At 42.2% G+C, this 24,552-nt stretch overlaps 2 protein-coding genes and 1 long non-coding RNA gene across 6 annotated transcripts; all 3 read right to left on the reverse strand.

Moving 5' to 3' along the window:
- Positions 1-213: 213 nt before the first annotated feature.
- Positions 214-9,879, reverse strand: LOC120719735 (tubulin delta chain-like). The gene is made up of 11 exons (XM_040009173.1): positions 9,827-9,879; positions 8,669-8,760; positions 6,237-6,394; positions 3,902-5,811; positions 3,668-3,815; positions 3,361-3,577; positions 3,058-3,289; positions 2,237-2,401; positions 2,015-2,143; positions 1,629-1,812; positions 214-1,515 (listed from the first exon to the last, which is right to left on the reverse strand). Exons 4-11 carry the CDS (start codon positions 4,050-4,052, stop codon positions 1,410-1,412), a joined length of 1,332 nt encoding a protein of 443 aa, XP_039865107.1. The 5' UTR covers positions 4,053-5,811; positions 6,237-6,394; positions 8,669-8,760; positions 9,827-9,879; the 3' UTR covers positions 214-1,409.
- A 1,209-nt stretch (positions 9,880-11,088) lies between these two features.
- Positions 11,089-22,587, reverse strand: LOC120719739. Its single transcript, XR_005692745.1, has 3 exons — positions 22,575-22,587; positions 21,931-21,935; positions 11,089-12,200 (listed from the first exon to the last, which is right to left on the reverse strand). It is a non-coding gene; the product is annotated as an uncharacterized LOC120719739 (long non-coding RNA).
- Positions 12,249-24,478, reverse strand: LOC120719736 (tubulin delta chain-like). 4 transcript variants are annotated; one of them, XM_040009178.1, is made up of 11 exons: positions 24,426-24,478; positions 23,267-23,358; positions 20,834-20,991; positions 20,351-20,405; positions 18,276-18,423; positions 17,969-18,185; positions 17,666-17,897; positions 14,866-15,030; positions 14,644-14,772; positions 14,258-14,441; positions 12,249-14,145 (listed from the first exon to the last, which is right to left on the reverse strand). In XM_040009178.1, the coding sequence occupies exons 5-11, from the start codon at positions 18,392-18,394 to the stop codon at positions 14,040-14,042; spliced, it is 1,152 nt and encodes a 383-aa protein (XP_039865112.1). In that variant the 5' UTR covers positions 18,395-18,423; positions 20,351-20,405; positions 20,834-20,991; positions 23,267-23,358; positions 24,426-24,478; the 3' UTR covers positions 12,249-14,039. The 4 variants fall into 4 exon arrangements, with proteins under 4 accessions (XP_039865112.1, XP_039865111.1, XP_039865110.1 ...); XM_040009177.1 differs by having other exon boundaries at positions 20,351-20,408; XM_040009176.1 differs by lacking the exons at positions 20,351-20,405; positions 20,834-20,991; positions 23,267-23,358; positions 24,426-24,478 and adding an exon at positions 18,510-18,940 and having other exon boundaries at positions 17,969-18,158.
- Positions 24,479-24,552: the final 74 nt, after the last annotated feature.

Below are 24,552 nucleotides of genomic sequence, written 5' to 3' on the forward strand. Positions count from 1 at the left end.
TTGTGCGGTGCTGCCTTTCAAAATGATCACCGATTGCATTTCAACTGTAAACGTTCAAGCTGATCTCAGCTTGGGACATTTTACTGCTTAATGCATATTTAAGCTGCTGTAGCCAATACAGTTTATTTACATAGAAAAACTTAACATAATGCATTCTTAAAAAGGGAAGAAGAAATATACACACTCGCTTATGTTTTCAGTAGCTATGGTTGATTAAGTAACACATGACTTTATTTTGTTGCAAGGGAAATGTCTTTGTTACAGCAGCAGGATTAAGAATAAAAAGAGTAAAATCTACAATAAAAACTGCAAAAGTACTGCAGGCCCAGGTGAAAGCCTAATAATGTGAGGTAGTGCAAAAAGTTAATGTACAACTGATTAAATGGAAAAAATTGGAGTTAAAGAAACATAAGACATTCTGCAAAAGAATAGTGGGAATAGCATTCATTTAAAAAAAAAAAGTATGTAGATTAAATGTAAGAAACTGACAGGTGTGTTCAGCGGTCATAAAAAGAAGAGCTACGGTAGAGTTTCTTAGAGAACAAGAGAAATTAGTTCCTGAGGCGTTCTTTATGGCAGCGTGGTTGAATGAGGCTGCAGCAGAATGAGCTCAGTAGTGTGGAGTGGAGCAGGTAACATGGATTGTCCCTGATGGAGAGCAGTTTGTTCAGTGACCTGCCCCTCACTGACTCAAATGCTTCCAGATTCTAGCCATTGAGGTTTCCACCCTTGTGGATTCCTGACCCGACCAAACACCAGTAACGTGCCATTTACATTGCTGCTGACTGAATGACTGGCAGATCTCCAGGATCTGTGCAAATCCCTCAGCGAGGATTTCACAAGGTGATCTTTTGATATACTTTTTACCCGTCAGCCTTTGTAGCCACTCAGTCGGACAGGTGGCGTGGACGCCCAGGTTTGTGAATGCAATAACTCAAGAACAAGGTGACAAACATCGATACCATTGGTGTATCTATTAAAAATGTCAAACCAGTTTGAATCGCAGTGACCTTGACCTTAAGGTCACAGGTCAAATTTTCTCAAAACGGATTTTCAAATTGATACCATTGGTGCATCTACTAGGAAGCTGAGAGGTAGGTCTGGTGGTGCGATTGCAAATTTGGGGTAACAAGTGTCTGGCATAGATCTACACAGTTTTTACTAATGTAGCATTTTATTACCCATCTTATAACTTGACACTATACTACTTGAGATGCAAGTATTATAAAGTAGCTCCAGCATTATATCTTGAATAGAGACATCCAGTGTCTCAGTTCTCGCCAGTGCAGATGTCAGAGTCCAGGAATTCAAAGAATTATGTGAAATCAAAGCAGCAATATAAAAAATGTATGCAAAACACATAAGGTGTTATTTTCTTATCTACATGAAAGCCACAGTAGTCCCCAGTGCTAGCACAGCTGACTGTAGCTGGAGATCACCTGTTCAAGAGATGTGAAGCTGTCTAGGAAGTCCTCCTCTGAGATGCCAAATTTCATGTACTGATGGATGTACGCCCTGTAACACAGGAAAAGTGAAAGGAAAATAATTTTTAAAAAGAGAAACTGTCTGCTCAGTTATACTTCTGGGACCAGCTTTTCCTTACTGTGCATGTACAGGGACTGACCCACCTGGAGGCAAACATATTCCAGGCTTTTCCCACCATGTCATCCAAAGGTCTGAGCAGAGCCTGGCTGTTACTGACCAGCGTGGCAGATTTCTCATACTTATTAAAGGGTACAGGGGATTTCCACAAGCTGAAAGCTTCTTTGGATGAGAGCCAGGAGGTGTACAGGGCTGGATCATCAATGCCACCTAAGCACATAAGCACATGATTCACATCCCCTGCTCTGTACAATCTGCAGACTTACATTATTACAAAAGAATTGCTCTAATCAATCTTTTGGAAACATCATCCCCTACATGACTGTCATAAATTTATCTGGTAAACTCACACAATCACTGCCTTTTTCCCCTTTTAATTAAATTAAATCAATGTTTCATCCATCCATCTGACCTGTCTCTGCACTGTAGACATCTTTCCCTCTCAGGATGAGAAGGTTGGCCAGAGAGGTGTTAAAGCTGCCCCCTGTGAGACTCCTGCTCCGCCCAGAGTCAGCAGGAGGACGCACCTGCCAGTCTATACCTGTCACACGACAAACAAAGATCCTCTCACTATCACTTCCAACAATATCTCATTGACATAACAGGCTACACGGTTATGTTAGTGTGCACTTGCCTTCTTCCATCTTTGTGTCGGAGATGAGCATCTGTCGCAGGTGTTTGAGCAGCCCCGGCCAGCTAAACGTACTGTAGGCTATGGAGGAACTGGCCATCTGTGGGATGGTGCACAAGCTCAGTAGCTTGTACTCTGGATGACAGGCAAGAGCACTCACCAATTCACCTGACAAAAAAAGGCTGTATTGTGAGAAAGGCAAACTCTGTGGGAACCTTTAGTCATTTGTTTCAACTGCTTTTTTTCCCCAGAGAATATGATTATACATTTTTAATGACCCAACAATTGTTTGAACTGATGATCCTGGAACTTGCAGTTGTTTAGAAATGGCTCTCAGAGACTTTCCCAACTTGTGCAAATCTGCAGATGTTCTTAGATCTTCGCTGAGTTCATTGGACTTTCCCAGTGTTCTGAGTATTGGTCAATCCACTGAGGGCTATGAAACACATCCTTGTCATGCTCCCAAAGAAAAACTACCAGATGTACTCAATCATGACCACTAACAAGGAGTGAATTGGTCTCGGCAAGTTAAAAGACATTGCAGATCCTTCTGCAACACTTATTAAAATATTTAAATGAATGTATGTATACATTTGAACCTGTATGTATACTTCTGACCCTGTGTGGAATACGGAAAATCCAAAATAAATTCAAACTTGTGCACCAAACTCTTGTTTTTTTAATATCATTTAAGATGTATGCGGTACAAAGGTTCCATCTGGAAAAACAGCAGCTCAAAAAATTAACATGACATTCAAGCCAACCATGAGTGTGTAAACTTCTGTCCACGACTGCAGGTGTGAGTAGTGTTTGTCCTTTCTCACCCAGAGGATTTCTGCTGTATGCTCCATGGGAGTCAGCGGTGAGCGCGGGCTGCAGGATACTGCCCAGCTGGTGGGCGATGACCCTGTTGACGTCACTGAAAGAGATGTGTTTGATATTAAGAAGCCGACTGCAGATCCTGTGCACCGTGTCGTTCTCGTGCACCAGTATGGCGTCTGACAATTGGTAGAGATGAGCCAGCGTCAGCACAGAGTTATAGTTCTGGACGATCACCTGAAAGTAAACAGTCAGAAGGTAGCACGATTCTCTCTTACACCATGTTAAAGATAGTTCAGCGTCCACACCTCTCCAGTCCCGTACGGCCAGGTAAGGTGGTTGAGGATAAAGGATGATGGATAAATATCACGGAGACACTGAGTAACGTAGGTGCCGACACCTGACCCCGTCCCCCCTGCCACACTCATCATTGCTATAAGCCCAGCCAGTCTGTCACAGCGCTCCACCTCCCGCCTCACCATCTCCTCCACTGCGTCTCTGTGACAAGGACCATGGACACAATACCTAGATCAGTAAAAGAAACAGGTGATCAGCGTGAATGCTATCAAATGACAGCATTCCAGAATAGGTGGGCTCATACTGTCCCATCCTTACCCATTAGCCCAGTTGTTTCCGGAACCCTGCTTCTGGCTGAAGTGAGAACTCGCTCCATAGCTCCACCTGCCAGACTTTGCAGCCATGCTCATACTCCGGTTGATTACTTTAGGCTCCATATCTACCAACAGCGCCCTGGCAACGAGGTCTGGTGTAGGAAAAAACACGGCAGGAAACATGAGTGCGGAAGACGGGACTCGGACTTTGTTTAGTACCATTAGAGAGGCGTCGTACCTCCCTGTGCGGTCTGGTGAAAGAACCGCTCGCAGCTGGCAGCGCTGTACGTCTTCCTCTGTCCCTCCTGAGCATCGCTACAAATGGTGTCAAACAGCTCCTGACCCACCTGGTTACCGCACTGACCGAGCTGAACTGTTACTACAGACATGTTCCACCCAGATGACTCAGTACCGGTCACAGAGCGATGGCACCCACGCTGTGACACACCCGCGACCTCGAGCTGATGGAGCAACGCCTCATAACTTCGGGGCTGTCTATACCTTCTCTGGTACGTTGGTGTTACAGCGCTCGCGAAGCCGCCACAAAAAATTGAACAGGCATTTCCGGTCTAAACCGGCAAAAGTTTCAAAATAAAACTTAATCAAACTAAAGCTTGTTCTGTAAAGTCAACACAAAAAGGTTCAGACCTTTCTCATAGTGCATGTGTATTTTTATTTCCAAAGAAATAATTTATTTAACACAAGTCAGTGGAGTACATACTGAACGTAAGAGAATAGAAACAAAGTATCGATTCTAACGCACTAGTATAGATTCAGTACCGACACTACTGACATTTGGATGATTCACCCACCTCTAATTGCCATTTACTTTGTCAGCATCTACCATGTATATCCACATACATTTTAATTTTTTGCCAAAAAGATTGTTTTTGAACGTTATTAAACACTTATTACACACATTCAAATAAACACATTACATGTAAAAAAAAAAAAAAATGCTATAAACAAAGTCAGCTAAAACATCCCTTTTGTTTCGGTACTTGAAAAAAATCGCAAATCTGGACCCATATGAAATACAGCAGTGGAGTAAAGACCCAGACCGCCACTGTCCTACCCCGATATCTTCACGTATCTTGTTTGTGGAGTAAGCGCTTACACAGCGAACCAGTTTCGTAATTACAAGTCACTGGAGGCGCACATCCAATTTACAAATGGCTGGGTGCAAGATTTGGCTATTTTCAAGAAGCCAAACTCTGAGTACGTCGTCATTCATACCAAGGTAAGTCAGCTGGAGTGCATCGAGTGAAATAGCCATTTTCCACCCCCACCATAATTAATGTTATACATTTATCATTGAACTGCTAAAATATCGTTATCATATTATATGCCCATAATTGTAAAGTAGATGCAAATTAACACATTGATAATCGGGCAAATTATTAACGCCAATTTGTGTCCTCCCTGTCTCATTTCATTTATTGTCTTTACATCAACCTTGTCCTTGTATGTTTCAGGTACTGCACTCCGAAAGACTGAATGAACCTGCATTACGACCATGGGTAATTGTAAGCACCACGGGGAAGGTTGAAGCTGCACACTGCACCTGTATGGCCGGAGTTGCTGAGATCTGCACCCATGTCGCTGCACTTCTGTTTAAAGTGGAGGCAACAGTGAGGATCCGTGGCACAAAGACAGTCACAGATGAACCAGCCTACTGGGTTTTGCCGGGGAACACAACCAAGATACAGCCAGTGGTTGGCCATAACATTGACTTTACATCTTCAGCAGCACAAAAAAAGACTCTTGATGAAAATATAAACGGACCGTCTGTGGTGAAAGGCAGAAGAAGCCGTCCTTCAAAAAGAAAGATTCCTTCTGCTACATTTGAGGAGTTGTCACCAGTGTTAGACACACTTCAAAAACACAATAAAGCAGTGTGTTTGTCTGGATTGGAGAAATACTACACATCACACACTGTACAGTCATCCACATTACCACTGTCTCTGGCGTGTTTTTCTCTTTATGCTGAATATCAACACTGTGATTTCTTAGACTGTAAGCTTTACTTTAGCACAAACAGTTGTAGAAGCTGCCACTCCAAATGTCTTTTGATAACAAGAAAAAAATACCTTTTCAGTACACGGCCTGAAGTTCTTCTCTGACATCTTCTGCAATCGGCTTTGTCTGCTGGTTTGAAGACAATAAACCACAAAAAGATGATTTAGTCACTTTGTCTGCGTCATGCAGCGCGAATGTGTCGTGTAACGATGTTGAATAGCCGTCGTTATCCCTCTGCTGTGTCAGTAGGATTGTACTGTACAGCATCTCATTGATATGTGAGGAATGCTAATGTAACGCGATAACAGACTTACATCATTAAAACATAAAGGGCAGGAGATATTTAGATATTTTTGTATTTATATTACATTTTATAGCTGACGGATATTACTAAATAGATAGAATTTACTAAATAGCTGGATGAACATTAAAAATATGTCTATAATAACAAATGACCATGAGAGCCAGTAGAATTAATTCAACTGGACAATCAAAAGATGTCCTTAAATGCTCTTTAAGTGGCAGAACAAACGAACAAACAGTTAATTGCTTACTTGAGATGAAATCTGCTCAGCTACTTTGAAAACAGTTTCTAAGTGGTTCCTCCTTTAACAGGATGATGGCTCAGGGGTAAGGCCATCATGCAGTCCAGCAACCTTTATGGTTCTGCTTTGATTCACCAGGAACTATTAGGGAAACCTCCCAGCGCCTCCTGTGAAAGACACAGGCATAAACACACAAACATTTATTAACATGTTCCACAGTCTTCCAGTTTGATTTTCTCATCCTGTGGACAACAACGTACATGGATGCAAGTTTACAGGGAGTGCAGAATTATTAGGCAAGTTGTATTTTTGAGGAATAATTTTATTATTGAACAACAACCATGTTTTCAATGAACCCAAAAAACCCATTAATATCAAAGCTCAATGTTTTTGGAAGTAGTTTTTAGTTTTAGCTATTTTAGGGGGATATCTGTGTGTGCAGGTGACTATTACTGTGCATAATTATTAGGCAACTTAACAAAAAACAAATATATATCCATTTCAATTATTTATTTTTACCAGTGAAACCAATATAACATCTCCACATTCACAAATATACATTTCTGACATTCAAAAACAAAACAAAAACAAATCGGCGACCAATATAGCCACCTTTCTTTGCAAGGACACTCAAAAGCCTGCCATCCATGGATTCTGTCAGTGTTTTGATCTGTTCACCATCAACATTGCGTGCAGCAGCAACCACAGCCTCCCAGACACTGTTCAGAGAGGTGTACTGTTTTCCCTCCTTGTAAATCTCACATTTGATGATGGACCACAGGTTCTCAATGGGGTTCAGATCAGGTGAACAAGGAGGCCATGTCATTCGTTTTTCTTCTTTTATACCCTTTCTTGCCAGCCACGCTGTGGAGTACTTGGACGCGTGTGATGGAGCATTGTCCTGCATGAAAATCATGTTTTTCTTGAAGGATGCAGACTTCTTCCTGTACCACTGCTTGAAGAAGGTGTCTTCCAGAAACTGGCAGTAGGACTGGGAGTTGAGCTTGACTCCATCCTCAACCCGAAAAGGCCCCACAAGCTCATCTTTGATGATACCAGCCCAAACCAGTACTCCACCTCCACCTTGCTGGCGTCTGAGTCGGACTGGAGCTCTCTGCCCTTTACCAATCCAGCCACGGGCCCATCCATCTGGCCCATCAAGACTCACTCTCATTTCATCAGTCCATAAAACCTTAGAAAAACCAGTCTTGAGATATTTCTTGGCCCAGTCTTGACGTTTCAGCTTGTGTGTCTTGTTCAGTGGTGGTCGTCTTTCAGCCTTTCTTACCTTGGCCATGTCTCTGAGTATTGCACACCTTGTGCTTTTGGGCACTCCAGTGATGTTGCAGCTCTGAAATATGGCCAAACTGGTGGCAAGTGGCATCTTGGCAGCTGCACGCTTGACTTTTCTCAGTTCATGGGCAGTTATTTTGCGCCTTGGTTTTTCCACACGCTTCTTGCGACCCTGTTGACTATTTTGAATGAACCGCTTGATTGTTCGATGATCACGCTTCAGAAGCTTTGCAATGTTGAGACCGCTGCATCCCTCTGCAAGATATCTCACTATTTTTGACTTTTCTGAGCCTGTCAAGTCCTTCTTTTGACCCATTTTGCCAAAGGAAAGGACGTTGCCTAATAATTATGCACACCTGATATAGGGTGTTGATGTCATTAGACCACACCCCTTCTCATTACAGAGATGCACATCACCTAATATGCTTAATTGGTAGTAGGCTTTCGAGCCTATACAGCTTGGAGTAAGACAACATGCATGAAGAGGATGATGTGGACAAAATACTCATTTGCCTAATAATTCTGCACTCCCTGTACTGTTAACTTTTGTAAGGTTTATTTAGTGAACATATCCAGCTGCAGCTCCACTGTGATCCTGAACTGGATAAGCACTTAAGAAAATGTGTCAATAAATGGACATACATCAACTTACTATATTTATCCAAACAGACGGGACCAATAATGCTTCACTGAGTTAGAGACTTTAACAGTCTCTTCTATGTAAGAATGTCTCGTGCTGATAGACCTGCAAACTTGACAACAAAGGTTTTTCAGACTACATGTAGCTGTCCTCTATGTCAGCTCACACATTTACGTCACACTTATTTCTGCTTTCCCATTTTATAATTATTACTTACATTTTGATTAGATACCTTGAGTTTGTAAATGATCAGATTACATAATTGGAATACAATGTATCCAATTCAGGGTTGCGGGAGGATGAAGCCTATCCCAGCTGATACAGGACAAAGACAGGCTGCCAGTTTATTGCAGGGCTAACACAATATGTGTAACAGAAAATCCACTTAAATGTTTGATATTTCTTATAATAATCATAATTATGACTATTATTTAAAGGTTTCTTTATAAATACATTTTGATTTTTTATAACACCTAAAATATAAACCTGAGCTGTTTCAGATTCTGACCTCTGACCTCACTGCAGCTCCCTCTTGGAAGTACGTCTGCTTCTTGTCTACCCCCAGTGTTGACCGCCTGCCCTTGATATCACGTACTGTACCTGAGGAACAAAAAAGGACAAACACTTGCCTTCATTTAAGAAGTACATTCATACAGAGGTAATCTATGGAAACACACTAGTTCACCCTTTGGGAGAAATCAGTTCCTGTGAAACATTTCTGTAAATGAACATCATGTGGAGAATGAATGAAATGAGTTCTTCAGGTGACTCAGCAGTCCCACACTGACAAATGAAATCTAGTTAAACTATTAAGCATATTTGCTCTTCTGAAATCTGTGTTAAACAACAACGAACATAAATTAGTAACAAAAATACAGCTGAGTAGAGGCTTTACAAACCACCAGCAGCCATAATGCTAAATTGTAATCTTCAAATGTTTCTGAGCCGTCTTCAACCTGCTTTTAACACATTAAAGTCCCACAGTCAATGCAGCCTGACTCAATCCTAGATGTTCAGCACACAGAGGTACCGTTTAAAGTTTAGTGTTAACATGAGTCACTGATCATTTGCAGTATTACAGAGTCTGGCAGTCTTTGCATGATGTCCACGTCACTGTAAGTTTCTAGCTGGATCTCAGGTGTGACAGGTGTGCCAGCAGGAAAGAGTAATAATAGCCTGCACCCTGATGTTTGTCATGCAGGCTTAAAGGAGCCAGGCTTTGTTCACACAGCTAGGATTGTATTTTACACTGACCCTGGGTCAGTATAAGTATCATACAGTTTAAACGAAGCACTGAAACTTGCACATATTTATTATAGATGCACTGAAGCTAATCGACATATTTGCTGTCAGTCTGTGGCTGCGATTAAACACTTTACTGAAAACTTTATTAACTAGTAACTTCATCAGTCATGACAGAAGCTAATATTTCTGTGCTAACATCGTTTAAACAGTAACAGCCTTACTACAATATAAGCTAACGTTTACACCGTAACTTTAAGCTAGCACCATAAAGACGGTAAAACACGTAATAATATCTACAAATGCATCTTAAAGCTGTTATATTAGCACTCGGTGTATTACTAACCTAACCACATTAACATTACTGACACACGCTGACTTTTAATAGTCATTTTATAAATGCTGTCCGTTTAAATGGTCTTACCTGTACACACTGCATATCCACCGGATTCCAGCCAGAGTGGATTCTGGAGTCTTCCACGCTCCTGTTAGTGATCCTCCATCTGGATGGATGAGAACAACCTTCTGAACAATCTAGCAGGAGATGGCCCATATCTATGGGACTGATTTGTGCTAATAACGCCCATTGTATGGACTGATAACAGCCGAAGCGGGTGAATAAAGTCACCCAGTCGCTAGCTGTGCCATTACCCAGCATACATCACTCCCTCCATAAATGCAATAAACGATACAAAAGCATCGTTCTACCTGTTTTTCAGGTAGTCGTTTACATTATATAATTTATTGTGTTCAGTATACGTCACCACGCTTTGTTTAGACCCCCAAAATGGCGAATCGGGCCAAAATCCTTTCCACGCCCACCCCCGTGACATCACGCTCCAAAGCCCTATGACATCATATAACGTGCATGCAGATCAAAGGCGTCTGATCCATTCGAAAGGCATAAATAGAGGTGAGAATTGCAAACTTAGTCAGTTTATTCACAGCACTCGTGTTCGCAGCATTCAAACCTAAACCTGAGAAACATTTTGAAACAGTTGGATCATTTACACAGTTGTTTTATTAAGATTCCAACATGTCTCAGAGAAAACACAGCAAAAAAAGGCAGCCCAATGGGGATAATATAAATAAGGACTGGAAAATAATGTTTAATCAAGTACAGAAGCAGATTTTAAACCTGATGACACAAAACAAACGCAAATGTGCTGAATTAAGACAAATGTCCCACCTGCTTAAAGAAAAAGAAGCTATTAACAGGGAGCTCTATTGGAAACTCGAGTTTAACAACCTGGAGATGGAGGAACTTAATAACTTAAAATACAAATACAGTGAAATCCTAAAAAAGAACGCAAAGCTCTGGGGACAGAATAAGAACTTAAACTACGAATACAGTGAAATCCTAAAAAAGAACACAGAGCTCAAGGGACAGAATAAGAACTTAAACTACAAATACAGTGAAATCCTAAAAAAGAACATAGAGCTCAAGGGACAGAATAAGAACTTAAACTACGAATACAGTGAAATCCTAAAAAAGAGCACTGAGGTTGAGGAACTTAATAACATCTTAAAATACAAAAATGATGAAATCCTGAGAAAGAACTCAGAGCTCAAGGGACAGAATAAGAACTTAAACTACAAATACAGTGAAGTCCTAAAAAGAACACAGAGCTCGAGGGACAGAATAAGAACTTAAACTACAAATACAGTGAAGTCCTAAAAAGAACACTGAGGTTGAGGTACTTAATAACATCTTAAAATACAAAAATGATGAAATCCTGAGAAAGAACTCAGAGCTCGAGGGACAGAATAAGAACTTAAACTACAAATACAGTGAAGTCCTAAAAAAGAGCACTGAGCTTGAGGAACTTCATAACAACTTAAAATCCAAAAACAAGAAAATGCTCAAGGAACAGCACGTACTGGGTGGTTTCGGCCAAGGGCCTAGTGTCAACTTGGGGGAGAAATCGGAGCACTGTGCATGTTGCCCCAATTCATGCACCCAGCAACTGAATCATGAGGGGCCAAAAGATGCACCAGTGCCTGAGCCCACCAAGGACTCCACAAAGGAGTGTGACGCGTGCGAGGCTGAGCCCTCTGCACCTTGTAATGATGTGACAGTGGAAGCTCCACTGTCAGAGGAACAGTTGCTTGTTAAAGAGCTCATAAAGGCAGTAATCACACATGCCTCAAGAGAGGCAAATGTGTCGCCATCCGATGAGATTCAGCAGGGTCTCTTCATAGCTCTGTGGGCGCAACTTAAAGAAGAAACTCTAAATATAAAAAAAAAGAGGATCAAAAGTCTTGAAAAGGCAATTTTCAAAGACATTACAAAGGAACTGGGTATTACACCTAACCTTGTTATCATTGCGTTGGCTGTAGCGTCACCGTACCAACAAGTGGTGATTTCGATATTCAAAGACCACCTGTTCCGAAAAAAGCGAAACCGACTTGCAAGGTTTTTCGCATGGTGTGGAAAAACAGGACGATGAAGACCAGCTACCAGAAACTGACAATATCTCCCAGACACTTTTGAACGAATTTAAAGATATTATATTTCCAAGAAAACAAAATGAATATTTAGAGCAATCCATCAGGATTGCTCTAAATATTTCTTTAAAATTATTTGGACAGTTTAAGTGTATTAGTTGACATCAAAGTGACTCTTTAAATTGGCTAACAACAAACGATTCAAACAAGCTAATTTATTTCACATCCAATGAGTCACTTTAAAAATCCCACGACCGGTCGAGGCAGATGGCCGTCCCTCACTGAGCCTGGTTCTGCCGGAGGTTTCTTGCTTTTAAAAGAAAGTTTTTCCTCCCCACTGTCGCCGAGTGCTTGCTCAGAGGGAATTGTCAGATTATTGGGGTTTTATTTATTTTTTATCAACTAATACACAACTCGGGGCTCGCAAAATCTCTAGCCCGACGTCCCGGAGCTAGCGATATCTCCGGTCGGGCGACCAAAATCTATCTCAGCCCCGCCCGTCGGGTTATCATATAGCCCGACGGGCGATTTTGCGAGCCCTGCGATCTTATTGGGCATTCCAAATTGATTTTTTTTTATTCATTAATAAAGTCCTAAAAAGAGTATATTGTGAATATTGCATGTTTTCATTGTCACACAAATGTGTACATTTTCAGCCTAGACTGAACATGTGTGTTTGTCTTCTATTCAAAATCAAACATTTTAGTAGCAACTACTTTATTAAAATATGGCAGATGTTTTACTCTGATTACACAAACTTTATGTAGGAGTAGGTCACAGATAAGAGGTATTTATTTGTAAATTTGACCTCTGACCTCACAGAGATACAGGATGACAGGATATGTGATATTAGAATCCACATATATTGGTATATAATCTCCTAAATGTTGCCAATGGCCGTAAGGAACATAGCTCTAAATAACATTATCATCTTTTTGACCCTCACTATAGTCTGTATGACAAGTCAGAACAAAAGGTCGGAGGTCAAATGTGGCGTTAAGAATGTACCACATTAGGATTTATGTTGACAATACACACCACACTTGTAAGAAAGTTATAAGTCAAATTATAAGGCTTTTTATAAGGTGTTTCTCTATGAAAGCAGTTAAGATCATTATGCAAATACATAGCCTCAGTATATTGGGGTCTGGAATAAAACTAGAATTAATTAAACTTCTCAAGCTTATTCTCTTGCCGGTCGTGCGATCGAACATTGCAGCCGACCACACAGCAAATATGAACGGTGGCTGTTGTGTGTGCCTTCGCTCCCTTTTCGCTTGCGCTTTGTTTAGACCCCTAAAAATGCTCCAAAGCCCTAAGCCCTGTGACAAAATGAAACGAGGTTACCGCCCACTTTGTGAGTGCCGCAGTGCGCATGCTCAGTGTAGTAGCCGGTTATGGCGGCGGTGTGTGTTTGTCCATGAGGTGGGGGACTCCTGCTATTCTTGCGGTGTGTGACAGAGCGATCTGAGCGAAGCGCTGCCATGGCTGGAGTGTTTGACATTGATTTGGACCAGCCGGAGGAAAATGTCTCCGACGATGAGAACGAGGAGGTATACTTTAGCGGGAGACGCTGACGATTTACCGCGAAAGCTGTCACAGCAGAAACTCTCCACGCACGGAAGCTAGCTGCTTAGCCTGGTAGCCTGCCTGACAGCCGCCCGCAGGCCTTCTCCTGCAGCCGGACAGCTCAGGCCCTTTTCACACAGGGACATAGCCGAAGCTAGTGCTAATTAGCATGACCGGGATCGCGACAGAGCTGTCACCGGCTTTAATGCTAACGTGATCCGGCGATGACATGCGCACGGTGTTGACGCTGTGTCAAAGCCCAGCGCCTTCATGTTGAGAGTTGAGCAAGACGTCCTTACTTGGCCAAAGGTGCTGCAGTGATAAATGTGGCTCCGAGCGCAACAGTTTATTTTGGCAGGACTGACAGCCAGAGTCGGAATGTGCACCGGAGTGTCCGCTTGTTTCTGTTCTCGCTGAGATATAAAAGGCAGCAATACTCCAGAAATACACTGCATTTTTAAAATGAGGGGCTTTGAAGAGCTGCTGTCTCGCCAGTGCAGATGTCAGAGTCCAGGAATTCAAAGAATTATGTGAAATCAAAGCAGCAATATAAAAAATGTATACAAAACACATAAGGTGTTATTTTCTTATCTACATGAAAGCCACAGTAGTCCCCAGTGCTAGCACAGCTGACTGTAGCTGGAGATCACCTGTTCAAGAGATGTGAAGCTGTCTAGGAAGTCCTCCTCTGAGATGCCAAATTTAATGTACTGATGGATGTACGCCCTGTAACACAGGAAAAGTGAAAGAAAATAATTTTTAAAAAGAGAAACTGTCTGCTCAGTTATACTTCTGGGACCAGCTTTTCCTTACTGTGCATGTACAGGGACTGACCCACCTGGAGGCAAACATATTCCAGGCTTTTCCCACCATGTCATCCAAAGGTCTGAGCAGAGCCTGGCTGTTACTGACCAGCGTGGCAGATTTCTCATACTTATTAAAGGGTACAGGGGATTTCCACAAGCTGAAAGCTTCTTTGGATGAGAGCCAGGAGGTGTACAGGGCTGGATCATCAATGCCACCTAAGCACATAAGCACATGATTCACATCCCCTGCTCTGTACAATCTGCAGACTTACATTATTACAAAAGAATTGCTCTAATCAATCTTTTGGAAACATCATCCCCTACATGACTGTCATAAATTTATCTGGTAAACTCACACAATCACTGCCTTTTTCCCCTTTTAATTAAATTAAATCAATGTTTCATCCATCCATCTGACCTGTCTCTGCACTGTAGACATCTTTCCCTCTCAGGATGAGAAGGTTGGCCAGAGAGGTGTTAAAGCTGCCCCCTGTGAGACTCCTGCTCCGCCCAGAGTCAGCAGGAGGACGCACCTGCCAGTCTATACCTGTCACACGACAAACAAAGATCCTCTCACTATCACTTCCAACAATATCTCATTGACATAACAGGCTACACGGTTATGTTAGTGTGCACTTGCCTTCTTCCATCTTTGTGTCGGAGATGAGCATCTGTCGCAGGTGTTTGAGCAGCCCCGGCCAGCTAAACGTACTGTAGGCTATGGAGGAACTGGCCATCTGTGGGATGGTGCACAAGCTCAGTAGCTTGTACTCTGGATGACAGGCAAGAGCACTCACCAATTCACCTGACAAAAAAAGGCTGTATTGTGAGAAAGGCAAACTCTGTGGGAACCTTTAGTCATTTGTTTCAACTGCTTTTTTTCCCCAGAGAATATGATTATACATTTTTAATGACCCAACAATTGTTTGAACTGATGATCCTGGAACTTGCAGTTGTTTAGAAATGGCTCTCAGAGACTTTCCCAACTTGTGCAAATCTGCAGATGTTCTTAGATCTTCGCTGAGTTCATTGGACTTTCCCAGTGTTCTGAGTATTGGTCAATCCACTGAGGGCTATGAAACACATCCTTGTCATGCTGCCAAAGAAAAACTACCAGATGTACTCAATCATGACCACTAACAAGGAGTGAATTGGTCTCGGCAAGTTAAAAGACATTGCAGATCCTTCTGCAACACTTATTAAAATATTTAAATGAATGTATGTATACATTTGAACCTGTATGTATACTTCTGACCCTGTGTGGAATACGGAAAATCCAAAATAAATTCAAACTTGTGCACCAAACTCTTGTTTTTTTAATATCATTTAAGATGTATGCTGTACAAAGGTTCCATCTGGAAAAACAGCAGCTCAAAAAATTAACATGACATTCAAGCCCACTATCACCGCGTAAGCACTAGCTGGTAGTCGGACCGTACGCGTGTTTTAGTGCAGTTGAACATAATCCACAAAGTCCGCTTGTAGTCAAAAAACAAACAGGCAAACATTTATTTCCACAGTTTTGAAATACAGTGATCCATTTGAATGTTCCAGTACACTGCAAACACGGTAAGAAACTGTTTTTCTCCACAGCTAGTTAAAGCCCCCGTAGCTCCACACTGCCTGTCGCGAACCCTCCCCCCGTGCACAGTTACCGTGTGTTAAAGGAACAGTACGTAAAAATTAAATAAGGCAAGAAAAAATACAATTTAACTGTAAATCTTACGCTAAACAAATTATAAAGTAAAAACTGAAATTCCCCATTATCTTACACTTATCCTTATCCAAACTGATTCAAATTATTAACAAATATACACTCTGTGCAATCTGAGTAAACTAAGAGATGATTAGACCTTTATCCTATACATTCCCGGCCCCTAATTGTTCTATAAACTTATAAACAATTATTAACAATCAGGCACAATGATCATATTAACAACATAAGCATTCAGTCCTTAGAACATAATTTCTTCTTTCTTCTGATGTCAGAGGTCACCAGTACATGACATACCGTGGGAGTCCAGCCTTTACCACTGACTCATACTGCTTCTAGGAGCAGACAGACCTTAGTGATTGGTCTATCCAGTTCACTGGTCTTGGTCTTCACACGAACCCTGCGAACAAGGCCATGTTCATCCGGCATGGCTTGAGTGACTCTACCAATGAGCCAAGAGTTTCTCGGTGCTGTTTCGTCCACGAGCAAAACGATGTCTCCAGGCACAAAGTTCCTAGACACCCGTGTCCACTTCTGCCGTGTCTGAAGCTGAGGCAAATACTCTCTCACCCAGCGCTTCCAGAAAAGATCTGCCATATATTGAACTTGCCTCCATCTTCGGCGGGCATAGATGTCCTCCCTTTGGAACAGTCCTGGGGGAAGAGATGGCCTTGCTTTTAAGAGCAGGAGATGATTTGGAGTGAGTGCTTCCAAGTCATTAGGGTCATTGGAGGGTGTAGTAATAGGCCGACTGTTGAGGATCGCTTCAGTTTCACAAAGAAATGTCTGAAGGCTCTCCTCATCCAGACTGAGTTTTAAGGGTGGCACCAAGGATTTTTCTGACCGATTTAATCAAACGTTCCCATACCCCTCCATGGTGAGAAGCAGCTGGAGTGTTAAAGGTCCACTTAATGCCCTTTTGCGTCAACGTGCTTTCTATTTTACCGGTGTTCCACTCTTGAATAGCCTTCCTAAGTTCTCGTTCTGCACTGACAAAATTGGTCCCGTTATCTGAGCGCAGCTCTACCACTTGTCCTCTTCTTGCAATAAATCTGCGAAGAGCATTGATGAAAGAGTCAGTATCCAAAGATGCTGCCACCTCTAAGTGTACAGCTCGAATGGCCAAACAGGTGAAGATTACACCATATCTCTTCACAGTGCTTCTTCCACGTTTGACTTCAAAGGGCCCAAAATAGTCTACTCCTGTCCTCGTGAATGGCGGTTCGTCAGGTGTAACTCTGTTTTGTGGCAAGTCAGCCATCTGTTGTTGCCCAACGATGCCATGCAGTCGTCGACACACAGTGCATTTGGAAAGAACTTTCCTGATAGCGCTGTTGGCTCCGGGAATCCAGAACCTTTGCCGTAGCTTGGACAGGACATGGTTGCGTCCACTGTGACCCACCTCCTTGTGTATTTCTTGTAGAATGAGCTCAGACACCCTAGAGCTCTTGTCCAGAATGACGGGGTGTTTGAACTCTTCCGGCAAGGCTGAGCGACTGAGCCTTCCCCCAACTCTCAAGATCCCATCCTGAAGAAGCGGATTGAGCTTGTATATGTGGCTGCTCCTTTTAACAGGCTCACCCTTTAGTAGGGCAGTGATTTCTTCTTGAAATTTTTGTCCTTGGCAGTGGCTTATAATCTCAAGTTCAGCTTCTTTTACACCCACCATGAGTGTGTAAACTTCTGTCCACGACTGCAGGTGTGAGTAGTGTTTGTCCTTTCTCACCCAGAGGATTTCTGCTGTATGCTCCATGGGAGTCAGCGGTGAGCGCGGGCTGCAGGATACTGCCCAGCTGGTGGGCGATGACCCTGTTGACGTCACTGAAAGAGATGTGTTTGATATTAAGAAGCCGACTGCAGATCCTGTGCACCGTGTCGTTCTCGTGCACCAGTATGGCGTCTGACAATTGGTAGAGATGAGCCAGCGTCAGCACAGAGTTATAGTTCTGGACGATCACCTGAAAGTAAACAGTCAGAAGGTAGCACGATTCTGTCTTACACCATGTTAAAGATAGTTCAGCGTCCACACCTCTCCAGTCCCGTACGGCCAGGTAAGGTGGTTGAGGATAAAGGATGATGGATAAATATCACGGAGACACTGAGTAACGTAGGTGCCGACACCTGACCCCGTCCCCCCTGCCACACTCATCATTGCTATAAGCCCAGCCAGTCTGTCACAGCGCTCCACCTCCCGCCTCACCATCTCCTCCACTGCGTCTCTGTGACAAGGACCATGGACACAATACCTAGATCAGTAAAAGAAACAGGTGATCAGCGTGAATGCTATCAAATGACAGCATTCCAGAATAGGTGGGCTCATACTGTCCCATCCTTACCCATTAGCCCAGTTGTTTCCGGAACCCTGCTTCTGGCTGAAGTGAGAACTCGCTCCATAGCTCCACCTGCCAGACTTTGCAGCCATGCTCATACTCCGGTTGATTACTTTAGGCTCCATATCTACCAACAGCGCCCTGGCAACGAGGTCTGGTGTAGGAAAAAACACGGCAGGAAACATGAGTGCGGAAGACGGGACTCGGACTTTGTTTAGTACCATTAGAGAGGCGTCGTACCTCCCTGTGCGGTCTGGTGAAAGAACCGCTCGCAGCTGGCAGCGCTGTACGTCTTCCTCTGTCCCTCCTGAGCATCGCTACAAATGGTGTCAAACAGCTCCTGACCCACCTGGTTACCGCACTGACCGAGCTGAACTGTTACTACAGACATGTTCCACCCAGATGACTCAGTACCGGTCACAGAGCGATGGCACCCACGCTGTGACACACCCGCGACCTCGAGCTGATGGAGCGACGCCTCATAACTTCGGGGCTGTCTATACCTTCTCTGGTACGTTGGTGTTACAGCGCTCGCGAAGCCGCCACAAAAAATTGAACAGGCATTTCCGGTCTAAACCGGCAAAAGTTTCAAAATAAAACTTAATCAAACTAAAGCTTGTTCTGTAAAGTCAACACAAAAAGGTTCAGACCTTTCTCATAGTGCATGTGTATTTTTATTTCCAAAGAAATAATTTATGTAACACAAGTCAGTGGAGTACATACTGAACGTAAGAGAATAGAAACAAAGTATCGATTCTAACGCACTAGTATAGATTCAGTACCGACACTACTGACATTTGGATGATTCACCCACCTCTAATTGCCATTTACTTTGTCAGCATCTACCATGTATATCCACATACATTTTAATTTTTTGCCAAAAAGATTGTTTTTGAACGTTATTAAACACTTATTACACACATTCAAATAAACACATTACATGTAAAATGCTATAAACAAAGTCAGCTAAAACATCCCTTTTGTTTCGGTACTTGAAAAAAATCGCAAATCTGGACCCATATGAAATACAGCAGTGGAGTAAAGACCCAGACCGCCACTGTCCTACCCCGATATCTTCACGTATCTTGTTTGTGGAGTAAGCGCTTACACAGCGAACCAGTTTCGTAATTACAAGTCACTGGAGGCGCACATCCAATTTACAAATGGCTGGGTGCAAGATTTGGCTATTTTCAAGAAGCCAAACTCTGAGTACGTCGTCATTCATACCAAGGTAAGTCAGCTGGAGTGCATCGAGTGAAATAGCCATTTTCCACCCCCACCATAATTAATGTTATACATTTATCATTGAACTGCTAAAATATCGTTATCATATTATATGCCCATAATTGTAAAGTAGATGCAAATTAACACATTGATAATCGGGCAAATTATTAACGCCAATTTGTGTCCTCCCTGTCTCATTTCATTTATTGTCTTTACATCAACCTTGTCCTTGTATGTTTCAGGTACTGCACTCCGAAAGACTGAATGAACCTGCATTACGACCATGGGTAATTGTAAGCACCACGGGGAAGGTTGAAGCTGCACACTGCACCTGTATGGCCGGAGTTGCTGAGATCTGCACCCATGTCGCTGCACTTCTGTTTAAAGTGGAGGCAACAGTGAGGATCCGTGGCACAAAGACAGTCACAGATGAACCAGCCTACTGGGTTTTGCCGGGGAACACAACCAAGATACAGCCAGTGGTTGGCCATAACATTGACTTTACATCTTCAGCAGCACAAAAAAAGACTCTTGATGAAAATATAAACGGACCGTCTGTGGTGAAAGGCAGAAGAAGCCGTCCTTCAAAAAGAAAGATTCCTTCTGCTACATTTGAGGAGTTGTCACCAGTGTTAGACACACTTCAAAAACACAATAAAGCAGTGTGTTTGTCTGGATTGGAGAAATACTACACATCACACACTGTACAGTCATCCACATTACCACTGTCTCTGGCGTGTTTTTCTCTTTATGCTGAATATCAACACTGTGATTTCTTAGACTGTAAGCTTTACTTTAGCACAAACAGTTGTAGAAGCTGCCACTCCAAATGTCTTTTGATAACAAGAAAAAAATACCTTTTCAGTACACGGCCTGAAGTTCTTCTCTGACATCTTCTGCAATCGGCTTTGTCTGCTGGTTTGAAGACAATAAACCACAAAAAGATGATTTAGTCACTTTGTCTGCGTCATGCAGCGCGAATGTGTCGTGTAACGATGTTGAATAGCCGTCGTTATCCCTCTGCTGTGTCAGTAGGATTGTACTGTACAGCATCTCATTGATATGTGAGGAATGCTAATGTAACACGATAACAGACTTACATCATTAAAACATAAAGGGCAGGAGATATTTAGATATTTTTGTATTTATATTACATTTTATAGCTGACGGATATTACTAAATAGATAGAATTTACTAAATAGCTGGATGAACATTAAAAATATGTCTATAATAACAAATGACCATGAGAGCCAGTAGAATTAATTCAACTGGACAATCAAAAGATGTCCTTAAATGCTCTTTAAGTGGCAGAACAAACGAACAAACAGTTAATTGCTTACTTGAGATGAAATCTGCTCAGCTACTTTGAAAACAGTTTCTAAGTGGTTCCTCCTTTAACAGGATGACGGCTCAGGGGTAAGGCCATCATGCAGTCCAGCAACCTTTATGGTTCTGCTTTGATTCACCAGGAACTATTAGGGAAACCTCCCAGCGCCTCCTGTGAAAGACACAGGCATAAACACACAAACATTTATTAACATGTTCCACAGTCTTCCAGTTTGATTTTCTCATCCTGTGGACAACAACGTACATGGATGCAAGTTTACAGGGAGTGCAGAATTATTAGGCAAGTTGTATTTTTGAGGAATAATTTTATTATTGAACAACAACCATGTTTTCAATGAACCCAAAAAACCCATTAATATCAAAGCTCAATGTTTTTGGAAGTAGTTTTTAGTTTTAGCTATTTTAGGGGGATATCTGTGTGTGCAGGTGACTATTACTGTGCATAATTATTAGGCAACTTAACAAAAAACAAATATATATCCATTTCAATTATTTATTTTTACCAGTGAAACCAATATAACATCTCCACATTCACAAATATACATTTCTGACATTCAAAAACAAAACAAAAACAAATCGGCGACCAATATAGCCACCTTTCTTTGCAAGGACACTCAAAAGCCTGCCATCCATGGATTCTGTCAGTGTTTTGATCTGTTCACCATCAACATTGCGTGCAGCAGCAACCACAGCCTCCCAGACACTGTTCAGAGAGGTGTACTGTTTTCCCTCCTTGTAAATCTCACATTTGATGATGGACCACAGGTTCTCAATGGGGTTCAGATCAGGTGAACAAGGAGGCCATGTCATTCGTTTTTCTTCTTTTATACCCTTTCTTGCCAGCCACGCTGTGGAGTACTTGGACGCGTGTGATGGAGCATTGTCCTGCATGAAAATCATGTTTTTCTTGAAGGATGCAGACTTCTTCCTGTACCACTGCTTGAAGAAGGTGTCTTCCAGAAACTGGCAGTAGGACTGGGAGTTGAGCTTGACTCCATCCTCAACCCGAAAAGGCCCCACAAGCTCATCTTTGATGATACCAGCCCAAACCAGTACTCCACCTCCACCTTGCTGGCGTCTGAGTCAGGACTGGAGCTCTCTGCCCTTTACCAATCCAGCCACGGGCCCATCCATCTGGCCCATCAAGACTCACTCTCATTTCATCAGTCCATAAAACCTTAGAAAAACCAGTCTTGAGATATTTCTTGGCCCAGTCTTGACGTTTCAGCTTGTGTGTCTTGTTCAGTGGTGGTCGTCTTTCAGCCTTTCTTACCTTGGCCATGTCTCTGAGTATTGCACACCTTGTGCTTTTGGGCACTCCAGTGATGTTGCAGCTCTGAAATATGGCCAAACTGGTGGCAAGTGGCATCTTGGCAGCTGCACGCTTGACTTTTCTCAGTTCATGGGCAGTTATTTTGCGCCTTGGTTTTTCCACACGCTTCTTGCGACCCTGTTGACTATTTTGAATGAACCGCTTGATTGTTCGATGATCACGCTTCAGAAGCTTTGCAATGTTGAGACCGCTGCATCCCTCTGCAAGATATCTCACTATTTTTGACTTTTCTGAGCCTGTCAAGTCCTTCTTTTGACCCATTTTGCCAAAGGAAAGGACGTTGCCTAATAATTATGCACACCTGATATAGGGTGTTGATGTCATTAGACCACACCCCTTCTCATTACAGAGATGCACATCACCTAATATGCTTAATTGGTAGTAGGCTTTCGAGCCTATACAGCTTGGAGTAAGACAACATGCATGAAGAGGATGATGTGGACAAAATACTCATTTGCCTAATAATTCTGCACTCCCTGTACTGTTAACTTTTGTAAGGTTTATTTAGTGAACATATCCAGCTGCAGCTCCACTGTGATCCTGAACTGGATAAGCACTTAAGAAAATGTGTCAATAAATGGACATACATCAACTTACTATATTTATCCAAACAGACGGGACCAATAATGCTTCACTGAGTTAGAGACTTTAACAGTCTCTTCTATGTAAGAATGTCTCGTGCTGATAGACCTGCAAACTTGACAACAAAGGTTTTTCAGACTACATGTAGCTGTCCTCTATGTCAGCTCACACATTTACGTCACACTTATTTCTGCTTTCCCATTTTATAATTATTACTTACATTTTGATTAGATACCTTGAGTTTGTAAATGATCAGATTACATAATTGGAATACAATGTATCCAATTCAGGGTTGCGGGAGGATGAAGCCTATCCCAGCTGATACAGGACAAAGACAGGCTGCCAGTTTATTGCAGGGCTAACACAATATGTGTAACAGAAAATCCACTTAAATGTTTGATATTTCTTATAATAATCATAATTATGACTATTATTTAAAGGTTTCTTTATAAATACATTTTGATTTTTTATAACACCTAAAATATAAACCTGAGCTGTTTCAGATTCTGACCTCTGACCTCACTGCAGCTCCCTCTTGGAAGTACGTCTGCTTCTTGTCTACCCCCAGTGTTGACCGCCTGCCCTTGATATCACGTACTGTACCTGAGGAACAAAAAAGGACAAACACTTGCCTTCATTTAAGAAGTACATTCATACAGAGGTAATCTATGGAAACACACTAGTTCACCCTTTGGGAGAAATCAGTTCCTGTGAAACATTTCTGTAAATGAACATCATGTGGAGAATGAATGAAATGAGTTCTTCAGGTGACTCAGCAGTCCCACACTGACAAATGAAATCTAGTTAAACTATTAAGCATATTTGCTCTTCTGAAATCTGTGTTAAACAACAACGAACATAAATTAGTAACAAAAATACAGCTGAGTAGAGGCTTTACAAACCACCAGCAGCCATAATGCTAAATTGTAATCTTCAAATGTTTCTGAGCCGTCTTCAACCTGCTTTTAACACATTAAAGTCCCACAGTCAATGCAGCCTGACTCAATCCTAGATGTTCAGCACACAGAGGTACCGTTTAAAGTTTAGTGTTAACATGAGTCACTGATCATTTGCAGTATTACAGAGTCTGGCAGTCTTTGCATGATGTCCACGTCACTGTAAGTTTCTAGCTGGATCTCAGGTGTGACAGGTGTGCCAGCAGGAAAGAGTAATAATAGCCTGCACCCTGATGTTTGTCATGCAGGCTTAAAGGAGCCAGGCTTTGTTCACACAGCTAGGATTGTATTTTACACTGACCCTGGGTCAGTATAAGTATCATACAGTTTAAACGAAGCACTGAAACTTGCACATATTTATTATAGATGCACTGAAGCTAATCGACATATTTGCTGTCAGTCTGTGGCTGCGATTAAACACTTTACTGAAAACTTTATTAACTAGTAACTTCATCAGTCATGACAGAAGCTAATATTTCTGTGCTAACATCGTTTAAACAGTAACAGCCTTACTACAATATAAGCTAACGTTTACACCGTAACTTTAAGCTAGCACCATAAAGACGGTAAAACACGTAATAATATCTACAAATGCATCTTAAAGCTGTTATATTAGCACTCGGTGTATTACTAACCTAACCACATTAACATTACTGACACACGCTGACTTTTAATAGTCATTTTATAAATGCTGTCCGTTTAAACTGGTCTTACCTGTACACACTGCATATCCACCGGATTCCAGCCAGAGTGGATTCTGGAGTCTTCCACGCTCCTGTTAGTGATCCTCCATCTGGATGGATGAGAACAACCTTCTGAACAATCTAGCAGGAGATGGCCC

The sequence above is a fragment of the Simochromis diagramma genome, unplaced genomic scaffold (assembly GCF_900408965.1).
Source record: "Simochromis diagramma unplaced genomic scaffold, fSimDia1.1 OVJJ01000344.1, whole genome shotgun sequence".
Classification (NCBI taxonomy): Eukaryota; Metazoa; Chordata; class Actinopteri; order Cichliformes; family Cichlidae; genus Simochromis; species Simochromis diagramma.